This window comes from Rousettus aegyptiacus, unplaced genomic scaffold (assembly GCF_014176215.1).
Source record: "Rousettus aegyptiacus isolate mRouAeg1 unplaced genomic scaffold, mRouAeg1.p scaffold_m13_p_13, whole genome shotgun sequence".
Lineage (NCBI taxonomy): Eukaryota > Metazoa > Chordata > Mammalia > Chiroptera > Pteropodidae > Rousettus > Rousettus aegyptiacus.
In genome coordinates this window covers 41,145,911-41,166,147 of record NW_023416288.1, presented here as the reverse complement: position 1 = coordinate 41,166,147, position 20,237 = coordinate 41,145,911, and the positions used below count along the sequence as shown (strand labels likewise).

At 48.1% G+C, this 20,237-nt stretch overlaps 1 protein-coding gene across 5 annotated transcripts in view; it reads left to right on the top strand.

The window, feature by feature from the left end:
- ELMO1 (engulfment and cell motility 1) overlaps nt 1-20,237 on the top strand; it is a 422,552-nt gene that overhangs the window by 270,793 nt on the left and 131,522 nt on the right. For all 5 annotated transcript variants that reach the window (XM_036230489.1, XM_036230485.1, XM_036230487.1 and 2 more), the window contains exon 16: nt 15,861-15,997. In XM_036230489.1, coding sequence (XP_036086382.1) covers nt 15,861-15,997 — 137 coding nt within the window. The remainder of the gene's footprint in view (nt 1-15,860; nt 15,998-20,237) is intronic.

The following is a 20,237-nucleotide window of genomic DNA, read 5'->3' as shown; positions in this document are numbered from 1 at the left end:
TTCGACCTGGCTTCCTCTTTCCAACAGCTGCTCATTGTCCTATGCTTTCTGCAAACTCAGGCTGTCAGAGTGATCTTTGTTTCTTTTCTCTTCCGTGTTTAATAGGTTGAAAATCTGTTCTGACTGTTTCCCTATCATAGAAGTCCAATCCCTGGTCATGTCACTTCTGGGTTACTAGATCGTTTCAGAAGCTTCCCTCCAACTCGAGTGTCTCACACCCTTTAAACAAACAAACAAACAAACAAACAAACAAACAAAAAAGAAACAAAAAATAATAATGATCTATAGCCAAAAATGCATGGCTCTCCTTTGTGGAATTTGTTTTGATTTCTTCCATCGTTCTCTGAACTCAGCTCAATTATCCCCATCCGTGACATTTGTATGATACCAGAGCCTTGTTGAAGATATTTTTTTGTACATTTGCTCCTTTGATTCTCTCAGCTGTGTGAGGTTGTGAGAAATGAAATACTTCACCCAGAAAACACAAGTCTATTTTGCGCCGGAGAGTGGACTGTTACTCAGCCTTCTAACGGTCCGATTTCTTTCTTCGACACGGCGCCACAGCCTAAGTCAGAGTTGGTCGCTAACTGTTTACTTGGTTCCTTTGTCTGCTGCTGTATTGATCCTGCACCACCGGTCATCGGGACCGGCCTCGCCTTCCTCCTTGGGCACCGGACAGCTTTCTTTCGGGGTCCTCTTTGTGTCCTCTTCGTGGCTTTTTAAGACTCAGTGCTGACGATCTGGGCCTCCAGTACTCTGTCCCCCATACCTCATCATGGGATGGATCGCCTTGCAGCTCCCTTTTCAGGTTCTGTGTTCTCCTCAGAAACCCCTCTCATCAGAGACACTGCATTCGCCTCGTTTCTTCTTGGAGTCATCGTGCCCTGGACAGTTATGTCCCTGCCTCCTGGGAAGGGACATCCAACCCGTGGCTGCGAATGCTCACTTGCCAGAAGTTGAAATCTTGTGTGTGTGTGTGTGTGTGTGTGTGTGTGTGTGTGTGTTGCACCCTAAACACATGTTCTAGACATTGCTTTTGCTTCATTTTCACCCAGCATTTGTGATAACAGAGCTTTGTTTTCCTGGAGCACTTTTCTTCTGAAAAATTCGAAATGCTCTGAACATGATCCGTCCTCTCAGTGCGCCTCCGAGGTGAGTGGGCGGCGAGTGTTTTTATCTCCTATGAAAGTGGAGGCAGAATTTGCGGCACCAGAAGCCCCAGGAAAGCAGAGTGATCTGGACTGCGAGTCTCTGCTCTGTTTCGTTTGCCGGCCGTCGTGACCCTGCTTCTGGGAGAACCACGCGCAGAAGTAGCCCTTTGCAGACAGACCTGTAGACACGCGGTTAATTGGCTTCCAGGAGACGTTGATTATGGAATTCGGAGTCTGAATGTAAATGGAATTTGAAAGGAGCCCAACTGGGAAATGGCTCCGGAAGAAAATCGCATTTAGAACTATGAATCCGATTCCACCCATCCTCGAGTTCCCTTCAACGCCAGCTGCCCTGAGCAAGTCTGCCCGCCATTCCCCTGGATCCTCAGTGCCCTGTGCACGTTCTTCCTTTGTGGTCTGAAATTCTGTCCCACACTCCGCTGCTGCTGGGCACAGAGCGGTGCCTGAGTCACCTCTGCAGGTAGCCGCTCAAAATCTGTTCTGCAAAGGAACGACAGGAACTGACCACTATCGTTTGTGACGGTCATGGAGCCTAAACATCGCTGGTGGGTCCTGAGTGCCCAGGATGACAGCTAGGACGGCGCAGGCCTTTACCTGTCCCCTTACCTCGCTCCATGTTCACCACTCGACTACCCACTGTGCTGGAGAGCGCCTTGCTCCTCGGCCGAGCATTGGAGCATTGTAACCAAGGGGGACTCCCTGGTCGGCCGCGGATCAACAGCGGCGCTGGGAGGCCGGCCTACGGTGCCAGCCCTGCAGGAGGGCGTCGCACAGAGTCTCAGCCCCGCGGTCCCTGCCGAGGCACAGCAGAGCGGCGCCAGCCAGCGGCCGGCCTCCCAGGAGTCCTGCGCGCTTCGGACGCGGCGTCTCCTGTCCGCGCTGCTCTCATGATGAAGGGCGCTTTAAGCAGAGTAGCTTATTGAAAATAAATAATGCCAGTTCCCGAGCTGCCCCCTGCCTGTCCCTTCCCCCGGCTCCCTTGGATGTTTCTAAAAGGTGCCAAGGAAAGCCACAAAACATTGGGAATGAAAAGGAGGGGAGAGCAAGTTCATTTTGTCATGAGCGTGAGCGGTGAGTCACATCTCCTGACTCATCGCGAACAAACAAAGGAAGCAGGTCAGTGGGGGTGCCCTCCTGCAGGGTGCTCTGCGGTGACTCATGGGGGCCTGGAAGGAGGAGCAGCCAGAATCAAGCCAAACAAGTGTATTTTTACATATGGGAGGGCGAGTTTCCTGGCACAATACGAGGCGAGTCCCACACACTCACATGCTAATTTTAGCCCCAGCGCTGGAATGTGTGGGCCCGGCCTCTGCCGAGCTCTCTCCTGTGGTCATGTTTTGATTTGTCAGTGGTGAGGGATGTTTAGTGATTAACTGCCGCTGGCAAGGATGTAATATTCTGGTGCAAGACTTCACTTTAAGGAGAGCAAGAATTTTTGAATGTCGTGGCTTCGACAACATCGTGCCGTCGGTCAGGGACCAGTTCACGTCTAAGCGTGAATTCCACAGACGTTTGGGGGCCTCCGTCCCGAGCATGCCAAGGCGGAGAAGGGTCTTGGGATTCCTGTGGGGAGACACAAAAGCAGACAGAGAATTGGGAAAGTGGCGGGCAATGAGACGGAGATGCTCAGAAGTGTCGGCCTAAGGGGACCGGAAATCAAAGCGTTCAGTGACAATAGCGACAGCCTCGGGGGTCTCGCAAGGCCTGTGGCACGCGGGGACGCGCACATTGCAGACAGTTTGATCTTTTTCAGTTATTCCGTTTTGTTCTCAAAATTTGAAAATCGTTTTCTTCCTCGTAAGTGCACACCGAAAGTTTCATCTTTAAAAATTTGTCCTGACACCGGCTTGTTCAGGGCTCAGCAGGGTCCACGTTGGGAAGACGTGTGAAGGGCCTTTGACCCGTATCCGAGGGACTTTGAGCAGAGTGGCTTCATTATGTCCGCCATGAAAAAGCACTGATGAAAAAGTACTCTTCTTATTGCTGGATCTGCGTCTCTCCGCAGCCGCGGTTAGATTAAAGGAACTCCTCGTGGAGGGCAGTGAGGAAAACGGACCCGTCTTGAGGGCGGGAGACCATACCGGAGCGACCTGGGAGAGCGAGGGTGAGCACCTCACCTGAGACCAGTGTCGGCAGGAACAGAAAGGAGGAAAGAGATTCAGATTTTAAGGTGACGAAGAGGGAAGCCGAGGCCAAGTGTGGGAGAGAGCGGGGTCGGGCACCCGGTCAGTCCAGACAGAGACAATGAGTTCAGCGTGGTCCATTGTGAGTGTGAGATGACTGACGGACATCGAGGCGGACACGTCCAGGAGGGAGTTGGTTGTCAGAGGAAGATCTGGGCTCAAAATGGAGACTTGGCAGCTGTAAGCATGGAAGAGGTAGAAGAAGAGAAGAACGAGAAGGGAGCCTTGAGCAGGGGGAAGAAAAACAAGTCTACGGAGTTGACAAGGAGGGGCAGTGAGGTTGGGAGGAACAGTGACCCGATGTCAGTGGGCTGTTGCCATTATCCATTTTCCCTCTGAAGTCTTAATGGCTGTCACATATACACACCACATATGATGTCTTTCTTACCAGGAGACGTGGTGCCGTATTGGGCATCTTATGAAACATGCCAGTGACCGTGAGACGTCCTGGTCACTTGTGTGTGTGACAGAATAGGAGTAGTAAGAGAAACGCCCTCTGTTTTTAGAAAATCGGGAGTTTTTTTATAAAATGAAAGTTCCATGAATGCATCTGTGAGGGAAGAGGGGAAAGACTGTTTCAAAAAATTGAATGATCACAAGTAAAAAAAATCTGTCTGCAAAGATCGGGAATGGAAGTGTCTGAAATTATCAGCCTTTATTTCACATAGAAGAAAGGTCTGATAATTTTCATCAGAATCTTCGTCCTGAGGTTCAAAGCATTTTATTTTTCTTTTCATCCTTATTTTTTTCTTCATAAAGATGTGTTTTTATCTAAGATAACCTCTCCTTGGTGAGAGTTGAGAGAGAGACGACTCAGGTAGAGGCCAAAAGAACCCTTGATGAATTCGGTTTAGGGCGAATTCTGGAGGAAAAATAGTGACTGAGTAACAACCACCTGCAAACACAAGGATGTTATAGAAACTTCAGCAGTTACTTACCATCCTATGTCATCAAGACCTGGGGGAAAAGTAGCAGATATTTAGTATAAGAAGAACTTAGGTAACGAAGCATCGTAATATATCTTTACTAACCAAGTGAAGACCGAATTCTTCCCAAACACACATTTCTAAGGCGGAATCTATACACACTTCCATCCCAGTGGTTCAAGAACAAGGAACCACGTTTCATGCATTAGAATACCAATGAGTACACGAATGCCAGGTAGGAGGAAAGAACCGTCTCATCAAAGCAGCAACAAGAGCTTGAACCTAATGTTATGAGCGTTCTTTCATAGCGAACACCATTTTTACCACCTGCCAAACCAGATACACTTCTAGGATGTCTGTGTGCTTAAGACAACAAGGTACATTCTGGGGCACACTCTAGGGAATGTGCCATGCTCTACTCACATTTGTTTTTCAAAATGCCACCAAAACGCTGCCGTTTCTTTATTTTTTCTTTTTGTAAAATAAAGAGATGCAGTCCTAACATAATCCTTTTTTTTTTTTTTTTTTTTTTTTTTTAAGAAATCAGAGTGCATGGGATTGTTTTGAATGAATGGAAGTGATACAGTTTGGCTACTTCCAGCTGTTCCTCAAATAATGTTTTCTTCAAAGTCATTTTGTGATAACATTAATGAGATGTCATAGGAACTTGACTCCAGTTTATAGCAATCAGTCTATGGTAAAAATTGGATTCATGATGCATCATTTTGCTCAAAGGCGCAGAGCCTATCAACGACAATAAGAGAGGACTTACCGTACTGATAAGAGACTGGACTCTGCAAACCTGGGGTCGTCACCGACGTGTGTGTCTTCAGCCAGGGTCAGAGGAACCCGGGGCCTTATTATGTGACCTCTGGGCAAGTTCTTACTCTGACTGCATAGTCAGGACACCGGTGGCTGCGCCCGTGTAGGTAGAAGCCTGGTAGAGCGAGATCTCCGAGTGCGGCGGGGACGCAGGCGCGCGGTCCCGAGGGCGGCGGGGACGCACGCGCGGGGTCCCGAGGGCGGCGGGGACGCACGCGCGGGGTCCCGAGGGCGGCGGGGACGCAGGTGCGCGGTCCCGAGGGCGGCGGGGACGTACGCGCGTGGCTCCGAGGGCGGCGGGGACGCACGCGCGTGGCTCCGAGGGCGGCGGGGACGCACGCGCGTGGTTCAGATGCAGCCCCTGCAGGCTAATCGCCTCCTACACTTACCTTCCGGCGCTGCCTCTCTCTGGCTGTGTGATCTTGGACAAGTCGCTGAGCCTCTCTGTGCCTTGGTTTCCCCGCCTATGAAATAGAGATGACCCTCGAACCTGTCTCATGTTTAATTCTGATATGATGATTAAATCAGTAAGCACTGCGCACAGTGGCTGGTATCCGTTGAGATCTATGTAATCGTTTGCCACAAAATAGATGGGTCTGCTTAGCTTGATTTTCTTCATCTTTCTGGATATTATTAGCCTTGCATTAAAGGAGATGATTTTTTTTTATCTTCTTTATTAAGATAAGGATCTATTAAGCCAATCAACAAATAAAAGTTCTCTGAAATGAAGTCTATGAATTGTTGATGTTTCCCTCGGCATAAAAACAGTAACATTTCTGTGCCTACCACAGGCAAAATGGAAAATGCAATGCTATTTTACCAACTTCAAGAATTGCGTACCCCAAAATTGCCTTAGTTGGAAAGACCAAGGCTTCATTTAAGTAGTGGTTCAGAGAAGAAGGAAATGGAATGGGATTTATTTTTAAGTCGCAGTAAGTAGGCATTTTGGAAAGCATTACCTTTCTGCTTTACAACTCTTCCGTGGAGGGAAGTTTCTGTCTGGCGAGTCAGGATAACGGTACTCCAGGCGCAAAATGCTGTTTGACGCCGGCTCTGCCTCCAACTAGCGCTGTGAGCCAAGCCGCGTCAGTCCTCTGTGCCTCAGTCTCCTCATCTGTACCGTGGGGACGATAATGGTCACACCTGCCGCGTGGGATTGCTGCAAGGATTAAAGGAGGAAATACGCGCGAAGGCGTTTGGAACACTTCCTGACATGTGGTCATTGTCTCTATTCGAAAGTCAGCGCCTCACCTCTGCAGGCCGCTCACCGGGCAGCTCGCTGAAGCACGCTCCCCCAGCATCTCGTTATTCTGATTGTGTCCTTTTCACGTTTCCCAGCCAGCTGGTACCGGTTCAATATTTAATGCCTTACTATTTAGTTTCCTGTCTTTCGGCAAATCTCAGCCCAGTGCCTGTGCGAAGCTTGACCTTCTCCTGAAGTATTATCGTGATGCTGGTGGATCCGCTCCTTGGGGCCCGGCGCTGGGCCCTGGGAGGGCCTCAGCCGCTCCGCACGAAGCTGCCCACGTGGCCCTGGGTGGGAGCAAGCCGGTCTGTATCACACTCTCTCATTTCAAGAGGACTGAACGGAACTACACACAGGCACCAGTATGAGGGATTTCACTCCCTCTTTGTTCACCGATATGGATCTCCATCCTCTCAGACCCCACGCTGGCAAAAGCCTGATTGTCAGCGGATTATCCCCTTAATGTCTCCCGTGTCCCCCTTAATCCCACCGCCCGCGGCAAACACGCTGTTAATGCTGTTATGCAATCCGCGAGGCCACGTGTTCCTTGGGGCGGAAGCGAGAAGGGCCGGGATGAGCAGGGAGCACCACGCCTGCTCAGGGCCGGTGGGTGGTCCACGGGACAGGCGAGGGCTGGTGCAGGGAGGGCCCCCCAGGGACGGGGCGCTGGCAGTGGGGACGCAGAGCAGGGCGGTGTCTCCGCACGTCAGGATCGCAGGTTTGCCTTCCTTCTCTGTTGAACATGCGCGACCTTCGCTTCCTTACGATGCTCTTCATTGTTCCCTTCAGAGCGCCTGGCTTAGGGTTCAGCACACTGCGGGAGACGGCGGGCCGGGTCCTCTGACAGGCTGGACCGTTTTAAAGCAGCGCCTGTCTCACGGCAGGGGGGCCGCGAGCCGGGCCTCACCGAAGCTGGGGCCCGTCCCTCACCCTGTTCCGTGAGCACTGTGTGGACTGGGGCGCGATGAAAATCACGCAGAGAAAAGCGGGAGGCTCTGGGGTGCGGGAAGGGAGCGCAGGCGTGTGTCTGAGGGAGACCCGTATGGGTGCTGAAACTACCAAATCAAGGTTCCTATTTTCTGTAGGCTCATGATCGGGGGTGGGGGGGGGCGGTCCACACAGGTGGAGAAATGTGAAGGTCAGTGGAAGCACAAGGAAGAGACCGTGGGACAAGGCCTGAGCGAACGCCATTAGCAAAGGGACGGGCTTCGGGGGTGACGCGGTGGGTTCCAGGAAGAGGAAGCCCCAGGAGCTTCCCGTGTGGAAACACAGGCAGGGGCGGTTTATCTGAGAAAGAGGTGGACACGGGATTGACTCGACTCGAGGCTTCGGTCAGGCTGCGAAGCGTTGAATGCCTTGCTCACGCAGGTGCCTTTCGTCCCGACAGCTACAGGTCATCACGGAGATTTTAAGGGGAGTCATGCACTGGACACCGTAAGCAAGAATGTGGGCTTAATCGTGCATTTATCGGATTCAGGATCACTTATTTTGAGCCCCTTTGGCACGCTCCCCGGCCCTGGCTAACGCTCTGAGCCCCAGGTCGAGGTGTGGTCCGCGGCCACGTGGTGACCCACAGCACAGGCCTTCGCTGGGTCTTCAGTGAGGCGCGTCCCGCCTGCCTCCCTGCTCGTGAATCTGCCTCTGTCCCAGCATTACCCCCGAGCACCATCTCATATGGCTGGACAGGCAGTTATTTATGTCCATGCTAAATCTGCCGTGTGACAGCCTCTTAATGTGCCACTTCTCAGAATAATTTTTCCTATAAAGGGAATTTTAACAAGGGCATGCAGAAATCGCTTCTCGAATGTGCTCTCCCTTGCTCTGCCTTGCTTGGACTGTTCTCTCCCAGCCATGATTTTCTCTTCTCAACCTTCCGCTGTACCCTGCCAGTGCCCCCACCACTCCACCCCACCCCCCAAAGACAGGCAGACTGTATTCGGTAAGATAAGTGTGCTTCCTTCTTGGTTTTTATTGATAACTCACACCACAAACGCGATAACTTCCTTTCCAAAGGATTTATTTTGTTATCGTTGTCGTTTTCTCTTTGGGTCAAGGAAAAGCCCTTTTCATAGGCCTGTAAGTAGATCTAGAAACAATTATTTTGCCAACAGACAAGGATTCAAGGGCCCAGGTTTCGTTTTCCTGCTCATTTTGGTTGTTTTAGCCAGAGGACAAAGGGAAGAACAAACACAGAGTAGATCAGCAAGACCGTTTTTCAATCCTAAGCAAACTCCCAGGGGTCACGTAGCTTGCTCTTATCAGAAATCTTAATTTACTGGAATTTCTGCGCAATCCGTCTTTTGCTTAAACATCTCAGAAGACAATGGGAATGCTGCTCTGTAACTTTCCAGGGGACCTGGGTCCCTTCAGGAAGGGAGGGTAAAGTAAATAAGATTTTCCCTCAGGCTAAACCTTGTATTAAATTCAAGATTTTGGGGTGGAAAATTACACACCATATTTGTATTCTGCGCGGCGTTTTGTGACTAACACTTATCGAGCGCTTATTATATGCTGGATGCTTTGCTAAGTGTTTTATGGGAATCTTCTCACTATATCTTTGCTCTGTTCTACAAGCTATAAGTTACTGTTACTGTCATCATCATAAGAGAGACTTAGAGGCATAATAAGAGGACTTGGTCGGAATCACACAGTTAATATGCAGGGGAGAAATTCCGGCTCCAGTCCTAACTCCAGAAACAACACGAACTCCTAACCACTTAGTGCTGAAGATTCCATCTGGCCTACCTTTCCTCCCTCGATGCACTGAACTGCCAAGTACCTGGATTTCGGAAAAACAATAGTCCTCAAGTTACTCGAATTTTAATTGCATCGAAGAGAGACAAAAGGTAGAGGAAGAAAGGAGATGAGAAGTTACTTTATCACACTCCTATTTAAATTCCTTCAGTGGTTCCCACCGCAGGTGGGATAAAGCCCACACCCTCTAGCGCGATCTATAGAGAATTCAATGTTCTGATGCCTGCCTACGTCTTGAGCCTCATCTTTTACTTATCTCTTCTTGCTCATGAGCTTAACAGAGCCAGGATCCTAACTCAGGCAGACTGGCTCCAGGACTGTGCTCTTAGCTGCCTTGCTGGCTGGCTGGCTGATGGATGGATGATGGATGGATGGATGGATGGATGGATGGATGGATGGACGGATGGATGGATGGGTGGATGGGTGGATGGATGGACGGATGGGTGGATGGGTGGATGGGTGGATGGACAGGTGGACAGACACATGCCTGGATGAATGGAAGGAAAGAGTAAGGGAGGGGAGGAACCTCATTTAAAAGAAACTCGTGACTCTTCTTAGCATTCATACAACTGGTCAAATCTACTGTAGCTTTTCCATCGGCATCTGGAGTACGATTCACTGAAGTCAGGATCCCCATCCACAGAAGAAAATGCATGGGTAGTCTCTTTTATCCATCCACCAGATGAAATGAAACTAAAGTCTGGGTGTAGAGAGGTACCCCTGACCGACCTCATAAACCATGAGCAGTTAGCATTAGGATGCCAGCATAGACAGGTGACATGCTTTTATTTCCGGCCAGTAACCTGGGCTGCGTAAAGTGCTAGTCCCTACTTCCAGAGGCTGTGGGCAGGGCAGATGCAGGCACCGCTTCGGAAAAGCCCACCTCAATCATGTAAATTGTCTTTCCCCGTCTAAAATGTCATTGTCCTTTTCTTCTTCACTTGGAAAAGTTACATTCTACTTTTTAAAGTTAAATTTTTATGTAAGTACAACTTAAATGCATAGACGTGTTTAAATCCAAAGAGCACAACACAGCTCAGTGAATTTTCCAACCATCGAGACTATGATTTGGCTACCACCTGGGGCGGCAGAGAGGGGGAGAGTGTTATACAACCATCAGAGACCCTCTTGGGCTGCCCTCCCCCCAGTTCCTTCCATGAATTTTGCCTGTTTTGAGCTTTAGAGCAACATGATCATATAGTGTATTCTCTTTTGTATAGGACTCTTTGTTCAACCTCGTTTTCAGTTCATTCATGCTCTTGTGTGTAGTACAGTTCTTTGTAGTAAATGTACTGCTATATGGATAAACTATAATTTATCTAAGGTATTTTGGTTGTTTCAAGGTTTCGGCTCTAACATATAACACTATAAACATTCTCGTGCGTGTACGTATGCAGCATGTATGTATGCATTTCTGTGAGGTTTATATCTTTGAGTAGAATTTCTGTATCCTAGGGTATGGATATTTTAGCTTAAGTTTCTGCTACCAAAGTGTTTTTCAAAGTGGTTGAACAGTTTACACTCCCATCGACAGTGTATGAGAATTCCGTTTGTTTCACATTCTTGCCAAAGCTTAGTATTCTCCTTCTTTCACTGTAGCCATCCTGGTAAATGTTTGAAAGTGTATCATTGTCGTTTAAATTTACATTTCCCCAGTGGCTAAAAAAGTCGAGCACTTTTTCATGTATTTATTGGCCATTTAGATATTCCATTTGGTGAAACGCCTATTTATATTTGTGTATTTTTCTACTAGATTGTCTCCTTTTCTTATTGACTTATAAGGCTATTTATATATCACCGATATACAATGTTGTCAGGTAATAGTACAAGTTTCTCTCCTATTCCAAGATTGCCATCCTTCTTGTATCTTTTAATGAACAGTTCTCGACTTGACTATGATCCAATCAAAACTTTTCCTAAGGTTAATGGTTTCTCTGTCCTGTCTAAGGAATCTTTGCTCACCTCAATATCATGAATAGATTCTCCTGTGTTATATAGAAGCTTCGTTGTTCTTCCTTGCATATTGAGATCTATAACACACCTAGAGTTGATTTTTGTAGATGGTATGAAGTAGGGAGTCGTCATTCACTTTTTCCAGATGCGTATATAATTGGCCCAGCACGAGTTATCGAAAATTTCCCCCACTGCCATGTCACTTGTGCCACAAATCTAGTTTCTCTATATTCAGGTCTACGTCGAGACTTCTGTTCTGTGCCATTGCTCTGTTTTTCAATCCGTGGACCAATATCAAGCTGTTTTAATTACTGTAGTTTTACAATGGCTTTCTCTCTATCCGAAAGTCTTCTCTTCTCCAGCTTTGTCATTTTAGGTAACTAAGTACAATAATAATTACTTTGCGATTAAACCTGGCAACAACTAGCATTTATTGTTTATTTTACCTCAGTTAATACATGAATCAGGAATTTCTAGCAGCAATCTGATGAGGCCAGAGGCATTGTCTTTTTGTTTGTTTGTTTTAATAAGGACATTAAGGTCCAGGGGAAGTATAATTTGATCAAGGTCACATTGTTATTAAGTAGCGACACAAGATTTGTACAAAGGCCAGTCTCACTCCAGGATTCTTTTATTAACACACACTGCATGCCTGAGATGTGGCCTCAGGTGGTTCTTGCTGAACTGACTGTCTTTGGGTTCCCAGAGTCTGATTTTCAGCCCTGATGCTAGTCAGTATTTTTTTCCTCTCCCTGTCTTTAAAAAAAGGCCACGGGGAAGGTGAACAATGAAGCATCGGATTAGCTACCGTGTGTCTTTACAGTGTCAATCTCATGCTATTTTTAGGCATGATAGAGGACAGGAAAGAAGACCTAGTTCTGTTAAACGAGGCTTCAGGAGCTGGGAGGAGCTGAGCGGGGTTCAAGCCGATGACCCCCTGGCCTGAAACCCCAGGGCGGCAGCTTCTGTGTTGGCCGGGCTCGGCGGCAGTGGGGGGACTTCGGGTCCTTTGCCCTCAGTCTCCTCTTTTCACTTCCCCCACCTGCTCTGAACTTTCAGCATCTTCCCACACAGGACCAAAACTCCCAAATCCAGACATTAAAGAACACCACGTCCGAAAATAGGAAACGCAAAGGCCACACAGGGTAAGATCTTCCGCAAAGGTTCTAAGGTATAAATACACATCTGCATCTGAGAATTCATAAATGTATTATCCAGCCTGACCCAAAACACAAATAGTTCCATTGCGAGTTTCCACGGTGTAGACGACAGACAATAGGTTTTTTCAGCCGCCCGGGCGGTTCTCACGCGCTACATGCTTCTGCGCGTATGTGACTTCCCCCTTCTTCCTGTAGCTCATAATTTTGAAACAAAATGCCCTGTGTGTCAGGCCAGCGCTTATCTCTGTTTCAGTCAAAAACATTCAGAATTTGCCCAGTGCGTTGCAAATCTGTGACCTTTTAGTCACTTAGAAATGGGCTGCAGTATCTCTTAGCATGCCGTCGAAGTCACGGAACAGAGCTTTTCAGCATCTGAAAATTAAACTAGAAAATTTCCATGGAAGAGCAGAATGTGCATTCTCCTGTCATCTCGACGTTCTGTCTTTAGTCAAGTAATTTTCTTCTGTGGTAGTCTGCATTAGGTGATATTAGTAGGTTGGAAGAGTGTCAAAACAACTAACAATTTTCTGATGAAAAAAAGAGTAAATATTAGGTCATTGAACATTTTATAAGCCTATCAAATGTCATTTTGATGCCTTAACACCCTAAATGAAATGTGTAACCATCCTAGCATTCAAGGAAATCATTTAGGAAATAGTTTATTGCAGGTACAGTCTCCAAGGTCTATAATTATTGATGGGCATTAGAGATTTGAAAAAGCATCACTTGGTGTGTGCGTGTGTGTGAGCGTGAGTGTAGTATGTATAGTCTTAGAATTTTAGACTTGTCAGGGACCTTACTGATCCATCTTATTCACAGGTGAGAAACCTGGAAGCCAGAGAGCTGAGGTGACCTTCTCAGGGTCACAGGCAGCACTAGAACCTTCTCTGTGTTCACCTTTGGTTGTTTACTGGCTGCAGTGCGGTAGCCTTTGTTTTCTGAGGCTCCGAAGACTGTACCTGCCTCGCCCGACATTATCCAATAGAAAGAAATCTACTTTGAAAGGCAAAGTGGCAAACGTACAATCTTCTTATTTTTATTTTTAAACATATGTGCAGGGATTATATTCGGCTTTCAAAGTTGGCCTATTTATAAATGAATTAGATGTCATAAGTTAACAACAACCCTTTCTACCCTCAGCTCTGAAAAAAAACCCTTAATATTCTAGACTTAAAAGACCATTTAGTTGATTCTTTTTTATAAAGTAGAATCTCATTGTGTTAAAAATAGTGTGCTGAAAAACAATTTGTTTTTTTTTCAAAAAAAGCCTTACTATTTTTATCTCATTGAAAATGCCTCTCTAAATTTCATTTATAAAATCATTGTCTACTATTTCGACACTTTTTTTTTTTTATCAATAAGTGTCTTTTATTTTTCTTAAAAAGCAATAATGAGCCTCCCCTTCCTGTTTTTATCTGCTCGTTTGTTTAAGCCTCTGAATGAAGGACCGTATTCATGAGACCAAGCCCGTCCCTGGCCACCGACGCATGCTCGGGTGTGTCACTGGCCTGGCCTGGCCCCTCTGTGTATGATGCATCGTAACCCTTGTGGCTCATGGTGGCATTGAGCTCACTTCGAATCGTTGCTATCCCCCCTTAATCCTCACAGCAACCTGATAAGGTTTATGCTATTGTTGCCCCCAGTTTACAGATGTACACAGGGTGTACCTGATCTAAGTCAGTGCTCGCGAACCTTACATGGTCCTGTGTTCTACAGAAGAGGAAACAGAGTCGGGATTTTAATTGTCTAAGTTTACGTAGCAGGCTAGGGAGCATCAGATCAGGGCTTTGAGTGCAGCTCTGCCTGACGGCAGCCATGCTACTACCCTACTTCTTCCGCGGTCTCCAGTAATCTTGCACATTTGTCCTCTTATGCTCATGCTAATGTCTTATGCGAATGTCTGCATGCTTGCATGAGTCTGTTTCCATAGAAGTAATTTTCTGTGTCTAACAGGAGCAGAAAGCCTGAAAACAGTGACTTAAACAAATCGTACAAAGAATACAAAGAATTCCTTAGGAGAGCAGTTCAGGGTTGGTATGGTGACTGTGCAGAATCATCAGGAGCTCTTTTTAATGCTCTAGAGTGCAGTCCTCATTTTAATTCTGACAGAATGGCTGCGGGGGCTCCAGCCATCACCCCTGTGTTCCAAACATGAAGAAGTTGAAATGTGAAGGTGGAGACAAGAGGGGCGAGCCAGTGCAGTTGTCCCCTCTTTGAAAAGTCTCTCCTGAAAGTGCTACCCAGCAATTTCCATTCATCTGTCATTGGTTGGGATTGGGTCATAATGGCCCCTCTTAGTTACAAGAGAGCTGTAGTTTGTTTGTTTGTTTGTTTGTTTGCTTGCTTGCTTGTTTTAGGTGTCACATTATTGCAATGCGCAAAATTGGGATTCTGTTAACACAAAACCCAACCTCTTCGTTTCTTGAAATAAGTCAAATAAATCTATCCAGTGACTCATCCCCAGTGACTGACTCTCTGCGGGGAACTCGGTGTGTTGAGAAGAGGAGAATATCTCGAGGAAGACGAAAGAGTTGGTTCAGTAGAAACCAGAACCAGGGAGACTATTTCTCGGGTGCCCGGGAGAGTTTTCAAGAGAGCCTCTTGACCTGAGCTAGCTAGGGAAAGGTGAGGGCGGGTCCTGAAGAGGAGCGTAACCCCGGTGATTTGCATCTGACCCCACTCGATCTCAACCTGTGGGGAGAAGGCAGAGGAATCCTGGACTTTGAATAGACCCGAAGCATTAAGAGTAGAAGTTGTGCCACTCGTAAGACTTAACTTCGTAGATATCTTCTATGGGTGAAAAGCAATTTTTTTCAGATTTGCGTTGGGGGGATGCGATGTAGTGGGGGGCAGGGGTGATTGTGGAGATCCAAGGGGATGTACGTGTGAGGGCTGTAGAAGTGTCAGCTTGACCAGGGCCGAGGGGTGGGGGAGCGGTGGGCGGGGGGGTGGAGGGGGGCGGACGCTGGCGGCTGCACGGACCCTGCCGCGTGCTGGGCCTGACCCTGCAGGACCCCGCAGCGGGGGCTCCGAGGCCATCTGGCCGGCCCCGCGGCTCGGCCCAGGACGCACCCGTGGCGGCCCCCAAGCCACTTGGATTGCTTTCACCTCCAGCCATCTGTGTCCGGGAATGTGAAACGAATGGTTAATGGCGTCAGATGGTGAACGGTCTCAAACGGCCCCCGATCATTGCCTTAAGAGGGAACAGAGCTCCCTGGAGAAATAATCGAAGTTGCAATTACCCGTGTATTCAGGAAGCCTCATCCCCTCCCAGTTACTCTGCTGGGAAAAGGACAATTAGGGTGATGGCAGAGCCGTAGGGGACAGGGCCGTTGGCACAGCCTTTGCAGGGCGTAGGAGCAAGTCCAGCACTCACGCTCACCACCAGTGACCTGAACAAAGCCACGAGGGCCCTGTCCGGCGGGTTGGCAGCTGACTTCCTTCAGCCGAAAGACGTGCCCGAGGGTGGGTCCGAGTATCTGACCTTAAACCTCCACGTTGCGCAGGGACTACCCCGAGGTCGTTTTATCGAAACACCTCCCCCCCCCCCCACCGCGGCCTGAGCCCCTCTCGGGCGCACACACGTGGCTGTGCTCACTGCCCTTTGCGGACTTCCTCCCTCATCTCCCTTCTCTCCCCTCCAGCCAGCGAGACCTGCAACGACTTCCACCCGATGTTCTTCACCCACGACAGATCCTTCGAAGAGTTTTTCTGCATCTGTATCCAGCTCCTGAACAAGACGTGGAAGGAAATGAGGGCGACTTCCGAAGACTTCAACAAGGTAAAGCGAGTCCGAAGCATCTTCTCGTGGCCCCGAGGGAGCCTCGCCTTGACGTGGTCCCTTCGCTCTGGGGGGAAGCGGCTGCCCGGGTGCGAGCGCGAGGACGGCTGTGGTTTTAGGGGGCGCCGAGGATGGAGAAGGGCCGGAAGCTACATTTTGGCGATGCTCTCGTCTCTCTAGGGACACGCTCGGAGCCGCTTTGTTCCTTTTGGCTCGCTCGGCTGGGGCCAGCTGAGACCCTTTCGTGAAAAATAATGTCTAGCCGAACATGTCTCCTTCAGCGGCATCACTCTGAGGTGCCTTGCTATGGCAGCGTCTGCGGGGGAAAATGCCTTCTACCTGTGCAGGTGGCTGTCGCAGGGAGAGTGAGTTCAGGAGGACTGCCTGGTCTAGGTCCTCGGTTTCTTTGTGGATAATGGATGTGTTGAGATACTTTGCACTGTGCTGTATCAAAAAGAGTCTTTATTAAAATGCAAGGTCTCTCTTAGAGAGTCGAATAAGTAAGTTTATACGGGACATTTTTTTGGTTTACACAAAGCAATCGATTCTTTCAATGGAAGTGTCCTTTGGTTTTCGATAAGAGTATGAACCTCATATTTCTGTGAGTGAATGCTGGGCAGAGAGAAGAATGTTGATCAATTTAGAGGAATCAGAAGATTCATGTACATTTTTTTAAAGATTAAAACGATCTTTATCCTTAGATAAGGCCTTATTAATGATGACATTGCTGAAAATAACTGATGCTTGGGACAGGTCTATTCTTTTATTATATCTCACGTGCTACTGTACATGGCTTGTAGGGTTGGCCCCATCACCCAGGCCCACTGACCTGGTCCCAGGGATACAACTCTAAGAGACGAAGGGTCTGACCTCACAGTCACCCTGCGGGGGTCTTCGCAGGGTGCTTGGGGCGTAACGTAATGTCTGCGTTCCAACTCCTCGCGGCATTCTCGTCGGTTTTCTCTTCCCAGTCATCTTTTCTCTGAACTCGCATCTCATCCTTCCCACCACATTTCTGGTTTGTGGCATCTCGAATGGATGATACTGTTTGAAAAGAAACTGAAAGGCAATGACGCTCTTCCTCCCAGTCCTCGTTCGGGTTCTGACCTAACTGTCCCCATCGGCATAATGATCTTACCTGCAGGTCTAGCAGAGGCACGCCCCTCCACCTGAGTCATCTTGGGCCATCTGGTTAATTCACTGATACGGGTCCCAGTAATGCCTCCATGGAGAGCACTGGCCTGGAGGCTGCAGCCTAGAGCAGCCAGGGTCTGGGCAGCTACGCCCAAGGACCCCAAGGACAGGCGTGACTCAGGAAAGGATGTGGAGGACGGAAGCTCATTAATTCCTTTGCGATTGTGACTGTAGCCTCCTAAGTGTACTTCACTTGATTATGAGCGACTTTGTCATTTAGGTGCAAATCATCCCTGGGAGAGATGGAAGTCAAGAGGCAGGGAGACTTTTGTTCAATCAAGCCAAAAAAAAAAAAAAAGCACGATTAAATCAACAGTCTTTGAAATTGCTACAGCCACTTTGTCTGCGCACCAGTCCAGCTCTTTGTGAACTAACTGCCCCAGTCCTGAAAACAATCCAGGCTCTAGCTTTTCTGTGCCAGGGGGACATGTTCCTCCAGGTGGAGGAGACCTCATTGGCTGTCATGTCCCGGTGTCCGGCGTCCATCTGCCTTCTGAGAGGAGTCCACTATTCTGCTTCTTCTGAACTACAGAAATCCGAATTTCATAAATAATAATAATATGAATATTATTATTGTTGATCTATGCACAGATAAGGTGTGTGGAAAGTATTACCAAATTCCTGCAGAAGAATGGCTCAAAGGGATGAGTACTCAGACACTTAAATCCTGTAGACCTTACAGTTTCTGACACGAAGCCACAAGAATGCATTGTTAGCAAAGGGAACCAGGGGCGTCAGTCCGGAGGAGCTGAGCCGGGCTCAGTGGTTCATCTTGGCCCCGGGCTTGGGTCTATGGCGGTGCTAACCTGTCTGCACAGGGGCAGGCGGCAGCAAGCCCCCCAAAGTGTCACTCTAAAACACTTCCTAATGAATGTATAACGCTACGAAAACTACCTTCGGCAAGATCGGAGAGCCCCGTTCCAGGTGCAGTTTCTTACTGTGGCCCTGGGGCCATCTGTTTGCATTGTGCGATCGCAGACGACTATCTGGTGTCACACGTCTGCTGCCAACGATGGCAGCTTGTGGCTGTGGGCGGGCAGCTGCAGACCTGGGAGGCAGACGGTCTCATTCTACCTGCGACGAGTGGATGTCGGAGAGGAATCGGGGTGGGAACCACAGGGGTCGGATTTACGTTTCTGTGTTAATCTTTGGTGTGTTTGCTTTTTCGCTTTTTGGTCCTGTGCACGTCTCACTTTTGTAGCCAGACGAGTCCGTCAGTTACTCACTTTCGATCACCTGTGTATCAGTCTCCCAGCGCTGCCGTAACGAATTATCACACGCTCAGTGGCTTAAACAATGATACTTATTTTACAGTCTCATCGTTCAGGAGCCAAACATGGGTCCCCCTGGGCTAAATTGAGGGTGTCAGCAGAGCTCTGTCCTTTCCAGAGGCTCTAGGGGAGAATCCATGTCCTTGCGCTTTCTAGGTTCTAGAAGCTGCCTGCGCTCTCTGGCTTGTGGCCACTTTGCCTATCTTAAAGCCAGCAGCTACACACCCAGTCCTCCCCACAAGACCACTCTGATCCCTCTTCGGCCTCAGTCGTCCACTGGTAAGGACCTCTGTGATTACCTTGGGCCACCTGGCCAACCCAGCATCATCTCCCCTACTTGAAGGTCAGCTGATTGGCAACCTCAGTTCCATCTGTAACCTAAATTCTCCTTTGTCACATAAGGCGAATCGATAGAAGGGACCATTATTTTGTCTACCATAATGTGTGTTTCGTTTGTAGGTCTATTCGATGTACAGGTGTGTATATCCATGAAAATGAATGAAACATGGACAGATGAGCTTTTCTGGTTGCCATCGCTTTTGCAGATAGAGCAGCATAATGTCGGGCACAGAGCCGCACTGAGGGTGGCCCAAACACAGACACAATTATGTCCCTTAGCTTTTATCTCCCTGATCTGCCCCCACTGGCCTCTTAAAAGGAGAAGAACCCGGTGCGGGGACCTCTAGCTCCGTGTAAGGCTGTGTTTCTGATTTTTTTCGTACTGCCTGTCGGCCACTGTTCTGCTTTACCAGACGCTAAATTAGAAAAAAGAGGAGAGCCGAAGGTTGAATCAGTTCACTTTTCTTCTCGTTATTAACTTAGTATCAAAAGTGATTGGATTTTTAGGAAGAAGTGTGGGTTTTGTGTCACTGGTTAGATTTAATATTTTTCTTGTTTCCTAAGATCATCCACGTTTGAATTCAGAAATATCATAAAAGAGCCCAGCATCAGACCTGATTTTTTCTGAACTTTCTTGGAATTGTCTCAGGCTCTGGCTGCTCTGAATAGAGGCATGCCCACCCAAGACCTGGGATTTAATTGCCCACCCAAGCCCTGGGATCTGAATGTCATTCCTGGAGAAGCAATATCCCTTCATCCAAAACTGAATTTTTCCAACAAATAATGCTAGGTTCCAGCAAACACAGGGATCTGCTTGACAGCCCGCCTTGACTGGGACGGCAGTTTGTAGGTATCGAGCATTTGGGAGCTCATGTTTGAAGCGAGTGTTTCCTAACGCAGCTGTCTTCCTGCTCCTCCAGCCTTGGGAAGCAGCAGATGGGATGTTTTGTGTTTATATAAGAGAAGTAGAATTAGAGAGTGATTAAAATATGTGTGCTTTGAAAAGTACTTTCTTTCGGTTTCTCAATATAGCAATCTCTGCAGAATAATTTATTGATTCAGGCCGCTGAGTTCGTAGTCTACGTTTTCACCTTTTATTACTAATATTGTAGAGCATGCATTATTCATCATTATGTGCATTAAGAAGAGCTGAGCGGCAGCTGAATGCCCCGGCATGCACGAGGCTGTATAATCATTTCATTGAAGCCCTCGTTTTTGAGCAGGGTACGAAAGGGGACGCAAGTGGATATTTCAGGCATGGAAATCTCGCTGGAAGCTTTTGTCACTGGCTGCTCCACTTTGGAAAGTCTAACAAGGGTACACAATTCAAAATCTATATTTGCGTGTAAGCAGCATTTCTCAACCTTGCCTGTATGTTAGACTTGCCAGGGAGCGGGGGGAGGGGGGCTTTTGAAACCCTCATTACTCCCCTTTAT